This window comes from Leucoraja erinacea, chromosome 4, assembly GCF_028641065.1.
Source record: "Leucoraja erinacea ecotype New England chromosome 4, Leri_hhj_1, whole genome shotgun sequence".
In the NCBI taxonomy this organism is placed as follows: Eukaryota; Metazoa; Chordata; class Chondrichthyes; order Rajiformes; family Rajidae; genus Leucoraja; species Leucoraja erinaceus.
The window spans coordinates 78167938-78182656 of NC_073380.1; the positions used below are offsets into that span (position 1 = coordinate 78167938).

A 14719-nucleotide genomic window follows, 5' to 3' on the forward strand; every position below is an offset into this window, starting at 1 on the left:
AATAAAGGCCATTTTTATATATTTTGGTTTCACCATGTAGAGATTACAGCACTGTTTATACATACTCCCCCCATTTCAGGGCACCATAATGTTTGGGACACAGCAATGTCATGTAAATGAAAGTGGTCATGTTTAGTATTTTGTTGCATATCCTTTGCATGCAATAACTGCTTGAAGTCTGCGATTCATGGACATCACCAGTTGCAGGGTGTCTTCTCTGGTGATGCTCTGCCAGGCCTGTATTGCAGCCGTCTTTAGCTTATGCTTGTTTTATGGGCTAGTCCCCTTCAGTTTCTCTTCAGCATATAAAAGTCATGCTCAATTGGGTTCAGATCGGGTGATTGACTTGGCCACTCAAAAATGACTTTTTTGACTTTCATTGGCAGAACTTTGGTCCTCATGTTGATAAACAGCAATAAAAGTTTCCAAAGGTGAAGGAAAGACTGGAGGAAAGACTATATGCTGAGAGCTCTCTTTGACCCAAATATTATGGAGGGCACGGCAGTTGAGGGACTATCCCAATATTTAAGAACCAGTTAAGACAGGTACATGGATAGGACATGATTGGAGGGATATGGACCAAACACTGGCAGGTGGGACTAGTGTAGCTGGGACATGTTGGCCGGTGTGGGCAAGTTGGACCGAAGGTCATGTTTTCGCACTGTATCACTTTATGGCTATAATTTAGTTGATATTTTAAGTATTTTGAGTCACAGGCCATATATTATTTTTCAACATAACTTGCTACTTTTTGATATTTAAGATTTGTTCAGTTTTTAAATAAAAGCTATACTCACAGGTAATGGAGGCTCAGTTTCCATTTCCTTTGATTTGCGTTTGGAAACTCTCTGTGGTGGTGGCATAATTGACTCATCTAGTGCAGTCCTACTGCTTTCTAATATAGATTCTTGCAAGTGACTGGGCTCCTCCAAGATGGGTTCACCTAGATTCCAAAAACATGGACAATTTTAATATGCTTATTTTGCCAGACAATTCAATTACAAATTTCAGCTGTATTTTTAATATTACGATGTGCACTAACAACAAAGATAATTCTAAATAAAGCAAAATTGCAAAAATATTAATGTGCGAAACATAAAAGCAACAATGAGAAGAAAAAAAACAATGTTTGGAATGGCCAAGAAGCCATTAAGGATGATTCTAGATTAGGAAAAGTCAAACTTGGTCCCAATGTAGAGATCTTGACCTCCCAAGATCAAAATAAACTTATTCAGTACTTTCACTCTTAAAGTTATGCTTGTCCTGTGCTTTAAGAATTCCTCTCAGCATCTCAAAGAATCTGCGCTAAAAATACAAATGCTCTTTAAAATATTTTCTGCTAATGGGTCACGGAAATAATTTATATTTTCTAAAAAAGACAATGATTGTAAATCTTTATTTAAACAGTATAGCACAGGATTGGGCCCTTCAGGCCGCAGTGTTTGTGATGCCTCGCTGAACCGATGGCACCTGCTGAACATGATCCATATCCCTCTATCCCGTGCTGCCATGTGCCTATCTAAAAGCACCATTTCACAATAAGAATACAACAAAGAAATAAAATCCCAAACAAGAGACATCTGTAATATTCCCTTAACTGAGTAATATGTGGATATCATGTGAATATCAATGGGCTACTCACAGTGCCCTCCATAATGTTTGGGACAAATAACCATCATTTATTTATTTGCCTCGGTACTCCACAATTTGAGATTTGTAATAGAAAAAAAATCACATGTGGTTAAAGTGCACATTGTCAGATTTTATTAAAAGGTATTTTTATACATTTTGGTTTTACCGTGTAGAAATTGCAGCTGTGTTTAATACATAGTCTCCCCCATTTCAGGGCACCATAATGTTTGGGACACATGGCTTCACAGGCGTTTGTAATTGCTCAGGTGTGTTTAATTGCCTCCTTAATGTCAGTATAAGAGAGCTCTCAGTACCTAGTCTTTCCTCCAGTCTTTCCATCGCCTTTGGAAAATTGTATTGCTGTTTATCAACATGAGGATCAAAGTTATGCCAATGAAAGTCAAATAAGCCATATGAGACTGAGAAAGAAGAATACAACTGTTAAGAGACATCAGGCAAAACTTAGGCTTACCAAAATCAACTGTTTAGAACATCATTAAAAGGAAAAATAGCACTGGTGAGCTTACTAATCGCCAAGGAAGACCTCCACAGCAGATGTCAGAGAATTCTATCTATAATAAAGAAAAATCCCCAAACACCTGTCCGGCAGATCAGAAACACGCTTCAGGAGTCATGTGTTGATTTGTCAATGACCACTGCCTGCAGAAGACTTCATGAACAGAAATACTGAGGCGACACTGCAAGATGCAAACCACTGGTTCGCCACAAAAATAGGATGGCCAGGTTACAGTTTGCCAAGAAGTACTTAAAAGAGCAACCACAGTTCTGGAAAAAGGTCTTGTGGACAGATGAGACGAAGATTAACTGACATCAGCGTGATGGCAAGAGCAAATTATGAAGGAGAGAAGGAACGGCCCAAGATCCAAAGCATACCACCTCATCTGTGAAACACGGTGGTGGGGGTGTTATGGCCTGGGCATGTATGGCTGCTGAAGGATCTGGCTCACTTATCTTCAATGATGATACAACTGCTGATGGTAGTAGCATAATGAATTCTGAAGTGTATAGACACATTCTATCTGCTCAAGTTCAAACAAATGCCTCAAAACTCATTGGCCAGCGGTTCATTCCAGAGCAAGACAATGATCCCAAACATACTGCTAAAGCAACAAAGCTAAAAAATGGTAAATTCTTGAGTGGCCAAGTCAATCACCCAATCTGAACCCAATTGAGCATGCCTTTTATATGCTGAAGAGAAAACTGAAGGGGTCTAGCCCCTACAACAAGCATAGGCTAAAGATGGCTGCATTACAGGCCTGGCAGAGCATCAGCAGAGAAGACACCCAGCAACTGGTGATGACCATGAATCGCAGACTTCAAGCAGTCATTGCATGCAACGGATATTGAACAAAATACTAAACATAACTACTTTCATTCACATGACATTGCTGTGTCCCAAACATTATGGTGCCCTGAAATGGGGGGACTATGTACTGGATAAACACAGCTGTAATTTCTACATGGTGAAACCAAAATGTATAAAAAATACCCTTTAATAAATTCTGACAATGTGCACTTTAACCATATGTGATTTTTTTCGATTACGAATCTCAAATTGTGGAGTACAGAGGCAAATAAATAATAAATTATGGGTCTTTGTCCAAAACATTATGGAGGGCACTGTATTTCCTTCCGCGTACCCCGACGTTCGAGTAACTTTATAAATCTGCTTGATAATCTGCTTTGTATTAGTTAACAAAAAGCTGTCATATGTTTAAAATGTATATCATAGACTTAAAATTAAAATTTACCTCAGACCATTTGAAGGAGATCACAATTAAGGTGTGATCTACATATCTACTACATATGTAATACTAAAAAACTTTGGCACACGATCTTTAAAAATCTAATATTCAAAGAACGATATGGATAATTTGGGCAATTTGTACAATTGAAGTATCAGATTTTTGTGTGAAATGAAAATAATGTCATATCAAGCCGCAATATGAGCAAAGAAATGAGGGATGGCAAAACAAGCAAGAATAATTCCTACCAATTATATCACGCTGCTGCAGTTGTGGTTGTTGCTCCTCCCTTGGGACTTCTGGATTTTCAATCTCTTTCAGGAATTGTTCCAAATTGTCTGCTTCACCTCCCTTTCTCTTTTTTCGCAGTTCATCTGGGACAATTGGTGTGAGGCAACGTGTGAACAGCTGCACAGGGTAGACAGTAGAAGATTATAAATAACATTTAATACAGACAAAGATGCTAATCTATGAAGATATAACAAATTATTACAACCACAGTAATTTGTATTATTAAACATAACTGATAAAACTACTTAAAATGTTCTGGCTTGCTGAACACAAAAAATATTTTAATAGTAGAAACAGGTGTTGAATTTGACATTGGAGTTGCCTAAATATTAAACGTTAAAGATTGATCTTTACTCTTAATAATAAAAAATGACCAATAAATATACCAGCATGAACAAACCATGGATACTTAAAGCATTATTTACTTTCAACAGCCTGCTATTCCAGAGAGGTTGAGCTGGAAGCGAGAACAGCTTCTCCACACCACCAGTCTCTTTCCAGAGCATAAGTTTCTTGGTGGGTGGTGCAAGATCCAACGTAGTTACAATGTCAGAGTAATCGCTTAGCTGTGCCCGAATAGTTTTGCTGTCCAGTTCTTTTACACTGTCTACAATCAGCTTCCTCTTCCTCTTGGCTTTTGTTTCCTTAACTGAAAGAAATTATTCCAAAGTTACCAATTTATTCTCTGCTCAAGCTGGAATCTGCACTTTAAACATTGCAAAAAATGTTAGCACAAGAAAGCCACCTGGACACTAAGCAGTAAACCCTAGTTTTAACAGACCCCTCTATAATGGATTTTGGCTACCGCAGATGGATCTGCCAACGCTATCTTGGCTCGCATGGCCTCTCCAGGTTCGGCTTCCGACGCGACCAACTCGCAAGGGGCACCAGTGAACCCTTCTTCGCCCATCGGGTGATCCGGCTAACATGGCTGTTGTGCTGGCTCACATTGCAGTCTCTGGGGGGAGTGCTTTCCTGGGTCCTTGCCGCCAGTGGGACGCACGCGATCACTGTGGGGATCCCTCCACTCTCACCAGCTGCTGCTTCTTCCTGTTGGCCCGTTGCTTTGTCCACATCCCTACTCCACTGCCATCTCCTCCTTCTCCTCCCACCGCTTTGTCCACATAGCACCCTCCTCCCCTGGAATCACCGACATATTCCACCGTGGAGGGTGTTGGTGACTACGGGGAGATGGGAAGCAGCTTGAAGGAGGGAAGGGGGCTGAAGGCCAGAGGCTGTGGCATGAGCTGTGCTCACACATCAGACTGGCAGTAGGGTACCAATTTCCATCCTGCACTCAAAATCACTTGGACCATCTCCTTTTCTTGATCCCACTGTCTCCATCACAGGAGATATACTATCGAAGGACATCTATTATGAACCTACTGACTCCCACAACTATCTCAACTTTTTGCCACCCTGCTCCCTTGAAAGACTATCCCTTACTCCCAATTCATCCGTCTACGCTGCATCTACGCCCAAGATAAGGTGTCCCATACTAGGACATCCGAGATGTCCTCATTCTTTAGGGAACAGGCGCTCCCCTATTCCAACATAGACAAGGGCCTCAAGGTGATGATGTAGAAGCCATTTTGGAAGCCTCCCTCTCCGTCCCTAGCTCTCCCCCTCATTCCTTTCTTTCCCTCCCTCTCTCTCTCTCTTATTACTTCCCTCCTTCCCACTTCTTCTCCCTCCCCTAACAGTGTGACCCATAGCACTGTGGCCATGACACTATGTGTAAAGCCCATAGTGCTATGTGTAAAGGCAATAGCGCTCCAGCTGGGAGCGATATTTTTAGAATCCATAGTGCTGTTCATTTAAATTCCCACGAGTTAAATTGACAGCACTGTTTAAACCTGGAGCAGAACAGGCAGATGAAAGCTTACAAAAATAATCATCCAGAACTTAAAATTTTAAATACTAATTGATTTAATCTGCTATGATTTTTAGAGGTACAGTATGACTTTTTATATCCTTGCATTTTTTAAGCAGCAAGATAAAACAGGACGTCAGGCTGATTTAAAAAAAAATCATATTTTACAAAGCAAATCCGTATTCTGATCGCATTTCCGTACAAAATACAGAAAATCCATACTACTCGGCAGCTCTGTACAATAATACAGTACTTGATTATAGTGGACAATCTGCAATAGCGATCCCCACTCCCCCCACCGTGAGCCGTTATAATTAGGGTTTTCTATATTTGTAAACAGCCAAGGATAATATCTTGTGGCCATTAGAAAAAGAGTATGCAAGGAGACTGCGGGTGGTGAACTGAATATTAGAGGTAATGGGGGAATTGGAAACAAAGTGGAAACCGACATGGTGCAGGTCTGATAACAAAGCATGATGTCAGGACACTGAATTTGCATTAGATTAAAACATGCAATCAGTTTGGATGGAGACGAAAAACAGCAAAGCAATATTTGATGGAAGCATTCATCAGGCCTCCAAACAAATGTTATTGATCAAGGGATCATGAAATATTGGGTAAATAATGCATGGTGATGATTATGGGTGATTAAGACCACAAACATTTGGGAATCAAATTGGTAAACTGGAGAAGATTTATTTTTAATTCTAGAACTCGGTCTGCAGGCTCCAAGCACAATTGCTCAAGAAATTTGCTTAATTTTATAGAAGTGATTGGAAAGTCCTCGTTTTGATATATGACCCAAATTATTGCTCTGAAAAGAAAAACTTACCAGTTATATCTATTGGTTCCAATGCGAATGCTTCCTCTTCATTTGGTACTAAGGTCGTCTGATCAGTCATTGTTGGCATAGGTTCAACAGGGTCATCGGAGCCTGGACTATCAGGTCCACCCACTGTTTTTTAAAAAAAATTGTGAACATTTATTTTCATATCCATTATGCAACACTCAAAGAGCAAAGCGATTCAGATCTAAGAATTAAAGACAAAACATTTCAAAATAATACTCACTGGACATGACATCATCCTCATCATCATTACAAACAGGTTCTGGCATCAATACTCCTCCATCCGTTAACACAGGTGGGTCATCAAAGATACCGCCATCGTTATGACTTAAAAGCTTATCATCTGGCAAATAGAATAATTAAGAGTGTAAGCAGAATAAAACATGAAAAAACATGCACTCGTCTCAGCTAAAAAAGCAACATTTACAGATTCACATACTAATATCTTTTAAGGTGGAAAGATAAGTTGTTGACAGTTTAAAAGGCATTTGGGAAGATGTTGCCAAGGTTTGCAAATCTCTGCTTTGAAACCCCAGAAAGGAAATTGAAGGGTTGAAAATATTAATTATTAGACATTAATTATTAGAAATAAACCACAAACTTTCATTGTGTTGTTTTCTAATAAGGAAATTAACTTGAAAGATTAAGAGTTGTACAAAATTATTGCAGCTTTAAATATTTTGACAAGTCAAAGGAAAGATTTTATGAATAGCAAAAGGACAAGGTGATAAGATTTTTTTTAAATCAGTGAATATTTCAAATCTGTCAAACACTATATAGATGGAGATGGTGATTCAATAACAGTTTGGAAAATATACACAGGGTAACATTACTTAATGGAATCATTGGAACATACACCACAGAAATGGGCCTTTACATGCTACCTCATCCATGTTCATTGTGTTGCCTCTCTCCACTAACCCAATTTGCCTGCATTGGGCTCATATCTCTTTAAAGGGGAAAAAATCAAACCGATTCAGTTAAGACGTCTTTGGATTAATGGGGAAGAGTAGAGGAGTATTTTCTGTTTTCCTTTATCCAAATGCCTTTTAAATGTTGTAATAGTATCAGCCTCCACCCCCACCACTGGCAACACATTCGAATTTTTCACAAATTGGGCAATTCTTTTAAACAATCAGAACAAAGGATGAATGTGCAGTTTGATTTTGTAGCTAATACACGTATTTGTATTGATTTGTATGTGAAAATTCTGATGGCAAGTAAACATTTTGCTATTATTCTTTGGATAGCAGTTAGCTTGACTACATTCTGAATACTGATGCTGCACTACTTTAGAGGGTTCAATGCAGTTAAATTATGCACAAATGAAAGCTATATGAAGTTCAAAAATGTTTTATATCTAGCTTGAAAGCATTTTCATACTGCTCACATTTTAATTAATTTCTGGGAATTTTTGTAACTTCTAACTATATTCTAAATTCTGCAAGAATCAGCAAGAAAGATAAGTAAAACATACCAAGAATTCCACCATCAATACCATCTCCAAATCCATCATTTTTGAGGGGATCATCATATACCAGATGATTGGTTTTCTCAGCAAGCTGAGCTGTGGTGTTCTGCACTGGGTCCAACAACAGATTGGAATCGCTAGTGCTTCCCATTATATCTTCTTCAAATGTGCTTCCTTCTCGCATAATCTCCCGGTCATCAACTCCAAAATCACCTTTATTTAAGGTAAAAATTACATAGCAGAAATATATTTTAAAACCTTGCAAATAACATAATAATAAAATTGCTCTCTCAAGTCACAGTGGTGCAGCAGTCAAGTGGGCAGGTGAGGGAAATTATGAGGTGAAGGCACAGCTACCAAAGTGGAAACAATTTCTGCAGTCACGGTAGTGCAGCCGTAGAGTTGCTGCCTTACAGCGAATGCAGCGCCGGAGACCCGCATTCGATCCTGATTACGGGTGCTGTCTGGACAGTTTGTACGCTCTCCCCATGACATGCATGGGTCTTCTCCGAGATCTTCGGTTTCATCCCACAGTCCAGACATTCAGGTTTGTAGGTTAATTGACTTGGCAAATGTAAAAATTGGCCCTAGTGGGTGTAGGGTAGTGTTAATATGCGGGGATCGCTGGTCGGCGCAGACCCGGTAGGCCGAAGAGCCCGTTTCCACGCTGTATCTCTAAACTAAACTAAATGTTAAACAGTAAAAAGGTTCTGAAGGCAAATTTAGATTCCTTTATGCAATTTTTTAATGTTATAATAACAACAGTGGAGCAAAACAGTCAATAACATCTAGTCAGCATAGTGCCATACACTGTTCCATGTCAAAGAAGTCCAGGGGTCACACAAAGTTTCTGTTCCTGAGAACTGTGTGTTTTCTACAATAACCATTACTGTTTTGCTCTCCATTCATTCCCTCCATTGAATATTTACGTTAACACCACCCATAACTAAACTAATGGAATACATACTGCATGTGAATGTCACAAAACATTTTATTATTACTATGCTTTGAAAACATATGGGAGAATTTGTGTAGAGTTTCTTTAAGTCGGGTCCTTTTAATCTAAGGAGCACTTGTTCTTCAAAGTACTTATATATTTATCATTGTCCATTATATTTAACATCCAATTTTAATTAGTGTTGTTGTATGTCACATAAGATCAAAACATTAATACTTAACATACCTGGGCAGATTTGCTGAACAGTGAAAAACATTTCACTCCAAAGCATTCAATTTTGTTATTTACCTGATAATCTTACCAGAATGTCAGAAGTAACATTCTCAAACATTGGGGAAAATCTTACTAAAAATCTTAGCCTTTTAACGGAGTGGAAGAGGAGAGAATAAATTGATAACTTTGGAATTATTTCCTTCAGGTAAAAAGCCAAATAACATCCACAATCAAAAGTTACCTGCTATTTTTCAGTCCCTGTCTGAATGTTATTTAGGGTTAGGTTTTCATTCATTGGACAGTGGGACAAAATGCACTCTGCTGCTCAATGATCTCCCCCTGGAGATTCATTTTCACCATGCACTGCCACTTTGGTTTGGCCCACAGTTTAGGGTTAGACTCTTTGCTTCAGCATCCTTACCACAACTATAACCATTTCTAAAAACAGCAATAATGCTTTTTGAAATTTTAAATATTCAGAAAAAAATATTTGCTGGTGGCTAGTGATTTGGATCAAAATCAAATGCCCTTGTGATACATTAATTAAGCAATTGATGAATAGTGAATAATTGAGCTGTCAGCTTTGTTTATCTGTCACACACAATTTTACTTGACCAATTAATAAATACTTTGTAATTTCCACAGAACAGCAGCAATGTGTAAAGTTTCTATGTAATGTGCAAAGACAAAATTCCTGTTATTGGATAAATGAAAAAAAATTAATGAGTTCTCTTTGAGCTCTTACAAAATTTGCTGGTGTAGTAAAATAAATTCATTTCTTACCAAAGTCATTATCCTGAATTATAGTGATGTTGCCCACTTCCTCTCTCATTGTGATTTCTTCCACTCTACTCTGGTTCAGCGTAAACTGTTGAGCCACGTCGATATCACTAGAAAATAGATCATATTTTATGTGCCTCAGCGAAAACATCGTGTGCACATATCCAGTTGATTAGACAGGAGCTAGCAAGGAAGTGACCATAGTACATAAAAATTTCCACATTAAATATTAGACATATGGACTTATCTCAGCTTTAGAAAATAATAATGACAGCATTTACATACTAGTTTGTCCCCCAAAAAGTTGATACCCACTTATACTTAGGTTTATAACTGTTTTAGACCAGAAAGCAGCAACTCAAAACACTATAAAAATCTGTTATGATCTTATACCAAATGCTGCTCGTCGAGAATACTACATTGGAGTGACAACTGGACAGTTGTTTTTTTGATGTATTATGAAATTAATGATTGACACCATAAAGTACAAGATCATTTTTTCAGCAATTGTATTTGATGATAAGGCTCACAATATCATAGTGACAGCTCACCACTGGACAGCTTAGTTTAAAATCTATAAATTTATGTATTAAAAGCTGTATTTTGGAAGTCTCTCCACAGGACTTATAATGTTACATTAGGATTCCAAACAAAAATGTTGGCACGGTTTACAAAGCTGACACAAACAAAACTATGAAGCAGTTTTTTAATAATATGCAACAGCACTGATGTTGCTCAGCATAATGTTTGTCCTTACATTTATTTTCAATGGACAAGCAACAACTTTAAAATACATTACTCCATAGCAGAAGATAAACTGCTTTGGAGCAACGGAGCTTCCCTCAACATGCAAAGTCAAATATTAATTAGAAATAATATAGCTATCATTTAACTTGTGCTCCTGCGTTCTACGTTTAAAAGAGGAAAAGGACATTATTTAAGGTTTTTCTTCCTAGCCACTAAATAATCCTATATTTTGAAAAAGTGAAACATCAAAGATGTGGCTTTACAGCCTTTGTGCCTGCACAACGATAGAGCTCAGTTCCTCCCTTCTCTCCATATTCCCCGATTAATCCTGCATTAACAAATGCATCTACTTCCTCCGTGAATATATTTAATGACAACTTCACTGCCTTCTTTAGTAGAGAATTGCACAGGTTAACCAAGTTCTAAGGGAAGAAATTTCTGATCTCGATTCTAACCCACATCCGAAAGTTGTGACCTCTGGTTCCAGAGTCTCCAGCCATCAGGAACATCTATTTTGTGTCAGGTTTGTTTAGTCCTGTTAGAATTTTAATAGGCTTCTATGGGATCCCTTTATTCTTAAATATTCCGGTGAACACAGGCTTAAATGACAGTCTTCTCATATGCTAGCCTGTCATTCCTGGAATCAGTCAACCAAACACTCCCTCCATTGCAGGAGCATCCTTACTCAGATAAGGAGACTAAAATTGCATTGGTGTGCATATCGAGTAAGGTCATAATCAAATGACTCATTTCCAATCCCCCAGTTATCTTAAATCTGTTGTGATGTTTATTTCAAGGTTTGCCCATTTGGGAAGATATTCGAGGGTCATCAAAGAAACAACAACACTGTCATTAACAGACAGGAAAGTAAAAACATTGGAAAGAAATTGAATTTTTGAGTTGCAAATCAAAAAATAAATTAAAAAAATCCTGGTGCCTTTTGAAAATTTGCAGTACAAATCCCCACCGGTTTTCTGGCAACTGATGGTCCGGTGCCTCCTTTATTCCAGACAAAATCACGAGAGTGCACATGAACACCCCCCGCCACAGTAGTAAAATGCGGTTCTTTGGCCAGTTAAGGCAGCTGAACACAACCTCATGGGAAGTTCCACACTGATCAGTAGGTCGCATTTGTCCCCTGCGGCCAGGGTTCTGAAACTCCAGACAGCTGGAGCCGGCATCCATTCTCATGGCTGACTTCTGTGGCCAATCGGCAGGTTAAATTCCCCCCCTGCGGACAGGGCTCGGGAACTCTGGCCTGACCAAAGCCAGCAGATCCATTCCCATAACTGACTTCAGAGGCCGAGTTTGCAGGCCAGTATGTAGGCGGACTGCTCTCAGAGACCAAGACCTCTGTTGGTCTGGCAAAACAGATAATCCTGAAAGGCTCTGTACTTAAGCACGCTGTAAAAATCGCTGTACCTGTACCTCATGATTTATAAAACTATCTTTCCTCAATTCAATTTGTTCGAAGAAAGGTCCCCATCTGAAACATCATCTTTACCTTTACAATTACATTTCTTTTAATTTATGTTCTGAAACCAATGATAAGTGACATGGAGAAACATGGAATTGCAGATGGTGGTTTAATAAAGGACAAAATGCTGGAGAAACTCAGTGGGTCAGGCAGCAGTCCCTGGAGGACATGGATAGATAAAGTTTTGGGTTGGGGCCCCTTCTACAAACTCATGTGGCATGACATTGCTCTCCATACACAGCCAGTATTTATCTTTTTGACATGAGAATTCAAGGCATATTGCAGCACCAAGTTTCAATAAATAATTCCTGGACACTTTACAACCATGCCATAGCCAGTCCCCCCCATATATTCAAAAACATACATGGGCACTTCACTAGCAATTACTTGATAGCAGCCTATAGTTAGAATCCTGGCTGAATTTTCAATCACAATGCCACCAGGCTTAATTGCTCCACATTCTTTATTTTCGTTAATCCTTTTTTTTTCTCATTCTGACAACACTCTATGTGCTATTTTTAACATTATTCAACTATAAGATGTTCTGTTGAATTGAACTAGGTTTCAGAATGCTTGTGAGATGTGCAGGAATAATCATGTTAAAAAAATCAATAGCACTCACTCTAGGTCAGGTAATGGTTGATCAAAATCATGAAATTCCTCAGGCAAAGTGATAGCGTTGTATGCAGCTTCCCGGTTTTCTTCTGGAAGATCGACCACACCTATAAGGCACAAAAAATGTAGTTAATTGTTTATAAAGTTCCTATTATGCCGTCAGCCATTGCTACTCAACAAAAAAAGAGAAGAGAAGAGTGAAATTTGAAAGAGTGCTGACGTTATCACAAGGCCACTATCAATTATTAGTTTTTGACTACAGGTTTCGGCTAAGGTTCAATGACTGAACACATCACGTTCTACAATAAGACCAAAGAACCGTATGCATGTTCATTAAGCTATTTTAAAAATTCCATTTGAAAACCAATTTAGACAGTCAGAAATATGAATTTGTATGCCTTCTGAGATTAACCTCCACAAAGCATCTGAAATGGGATTGAATTTGTAATTACAACCTTTTTAAAAATGAAATTAAATTGAATTAAGTTTGTCAAAAGCCTCTTTGTCAAGAAGAGCGGGATCCTGAGAGTACCTGTAAGGGATCTGGAGGAGCACCTGAGGAAGATGTACTCTGACAACCGGAGGCATGAGCCAGTCACCATTCCAGATGACGTGCCACCTATCCACCCACCTGAGCACCAGATGGAAGGAGGTGGAGAACACAGTCAAACGGGCAAGAACAGCATCAGCCCCAGGGCCCAATGGCATTCCATACAGGCTCTATAAGAACACCCCTGGTGCCCTGAAATACCTTTAGAAGTTAATGAAAGTGGCATGGATCTTAATTCCCAAAGCAAAGAACTCCTCAACCATTAGCCAATTCCGCCAGATCAGCCTTCTGAACGTGGAAGGAAAGATCTTCTTTGGTGTTGTGGCCCAAAATTCTCAGCATTTTTGCAGAGCAACAACTTCATTGACACGTCAGTGCAGAAAGCAGGGGTACGTGGTTTCTCAGGATTCTTGGAACATGCAAACATCATCTGGCACCAGATACAAACTGCCAAGAAGGAAAAGAGAGATCTGCATGTGGTTTTCTTAGATCTTGCCAATGCCTTTGGTTCGGTGCCCCATGAGACTCTTTGGGCAGCTTTTAATTTCTTCCAGGTCCCAGTGGTCATCACAAAGCTGGTAAAAGCTTACTTCCAGGACCTCCAGTTCTGCGTCACAACACAGGACAACACCACCGCCTGGCAGCACCTTGAGGTAGGCATAATGGCAGGCTGTACCATTTCTCCTCTGGTTTTCACCATGGCAATGGAGCACATCATTCGAGCATCACGACGGGTGGTCAGAGGGGAACGCTTGAAGAGTGGGCTGTGTCTTCCTCCAATCAGGGCGTACATCGATGACATGACCACAATAACAAAAACAAAAGCATGCACCAAACGCCTGCTGGATAAACTCCAGGAAAACATCAAACAGGGCACAAATGGAGAACCCAGCAAATCATGCAGCATTTCCATCGTCAAAGGCCAGCTCACTGACGAAAGGTTCCGCATAAATAATGAGACGATACCAACTGCCCTGGAGAAGACTGTCAAAAGGATCGGGCGATGGTACACCGCATACCTCAAGGGTGTAGAGCAGGTGGAACAACTCAGGCAGGATACAATCAATGGCCTTAAGCAAATCAACAAAACTGCTCTCCCAGGGAAGCTGAAGCTTTGGTGCCTTCAATTCGGTCTACTGCCCTGACTCATGTGGCCAATTACCATCTACGAGGTCACTTTATCCCATGTCAACCAGCTGGAGAGACTGGTGAACTCACAAGTGAGGAAGTGGCTTGGGCAACCAAGATGCCTCAGCAGCATAGGGCTCTATGGGAATGGAGCCCTCTCACTGACAGTCTCAAGCCTGGTGGAGGAATACAAATGTGCCAAAGTGAGGCTGGACACGACACTAACAGAATCCCGGGACCCAATAATAAGAGGTGTCACTACAACCCTAGCAACAGGGAAGAAATGGACTCCATCAGCAGTGGTACTTGACGCAAAATCCGCCTTCCAGCACCGGGACATAGTGGGCCATGTCCAACAAGGCCGAGAGGGC

The 14719-nt window shown here is 39.7% G+C and overlaps 1 protein-coding gene across 1 annotated transcript in view; it reads right to left on the reverse strand.

Moving 5' to 3' along the window:
- Positions 1 to 14719, reverse strand: part of rad21b (RAD21 cohesin complex component b) — a 54885-nt gene that overhangs the window by 10739 nt on the left and 29427 nt on the right. Inside the window, exons 4-11 of the mRNA XM_055634586.1 lie at positions 12678 to 12777; positions 9835 to 9941; positions 7887 to 8093; positions 6633 to 6752; positions 6395 to 6517; positions 4115 to 4338; positions 3647 to 3806; positions 798 to 943 (exon numbers count right to left, since the gene is read on the reverse strand). Of these exons, the coding sequence (XP_055490561.1) occupies positions 798 to 943; positions 3647 to 3806; positions 4115 to 4338; positions 6395 to 6517; positions 6633 to 6752; positions 7887 to 8093; positions 9835 to 9941; positions 12678 to 12777 (1187 nt within the window). The remainder of the gene's footprint in view (positions 1 to 797; positions 944 to 3646; positions 3807 to 4114; positions 4339 to 6394; positions 6518 to 6632; positions 6753 to 7886; positions 8094 to 9834; positions 9942 to 12677; positions 12778 to 14719) is intronic.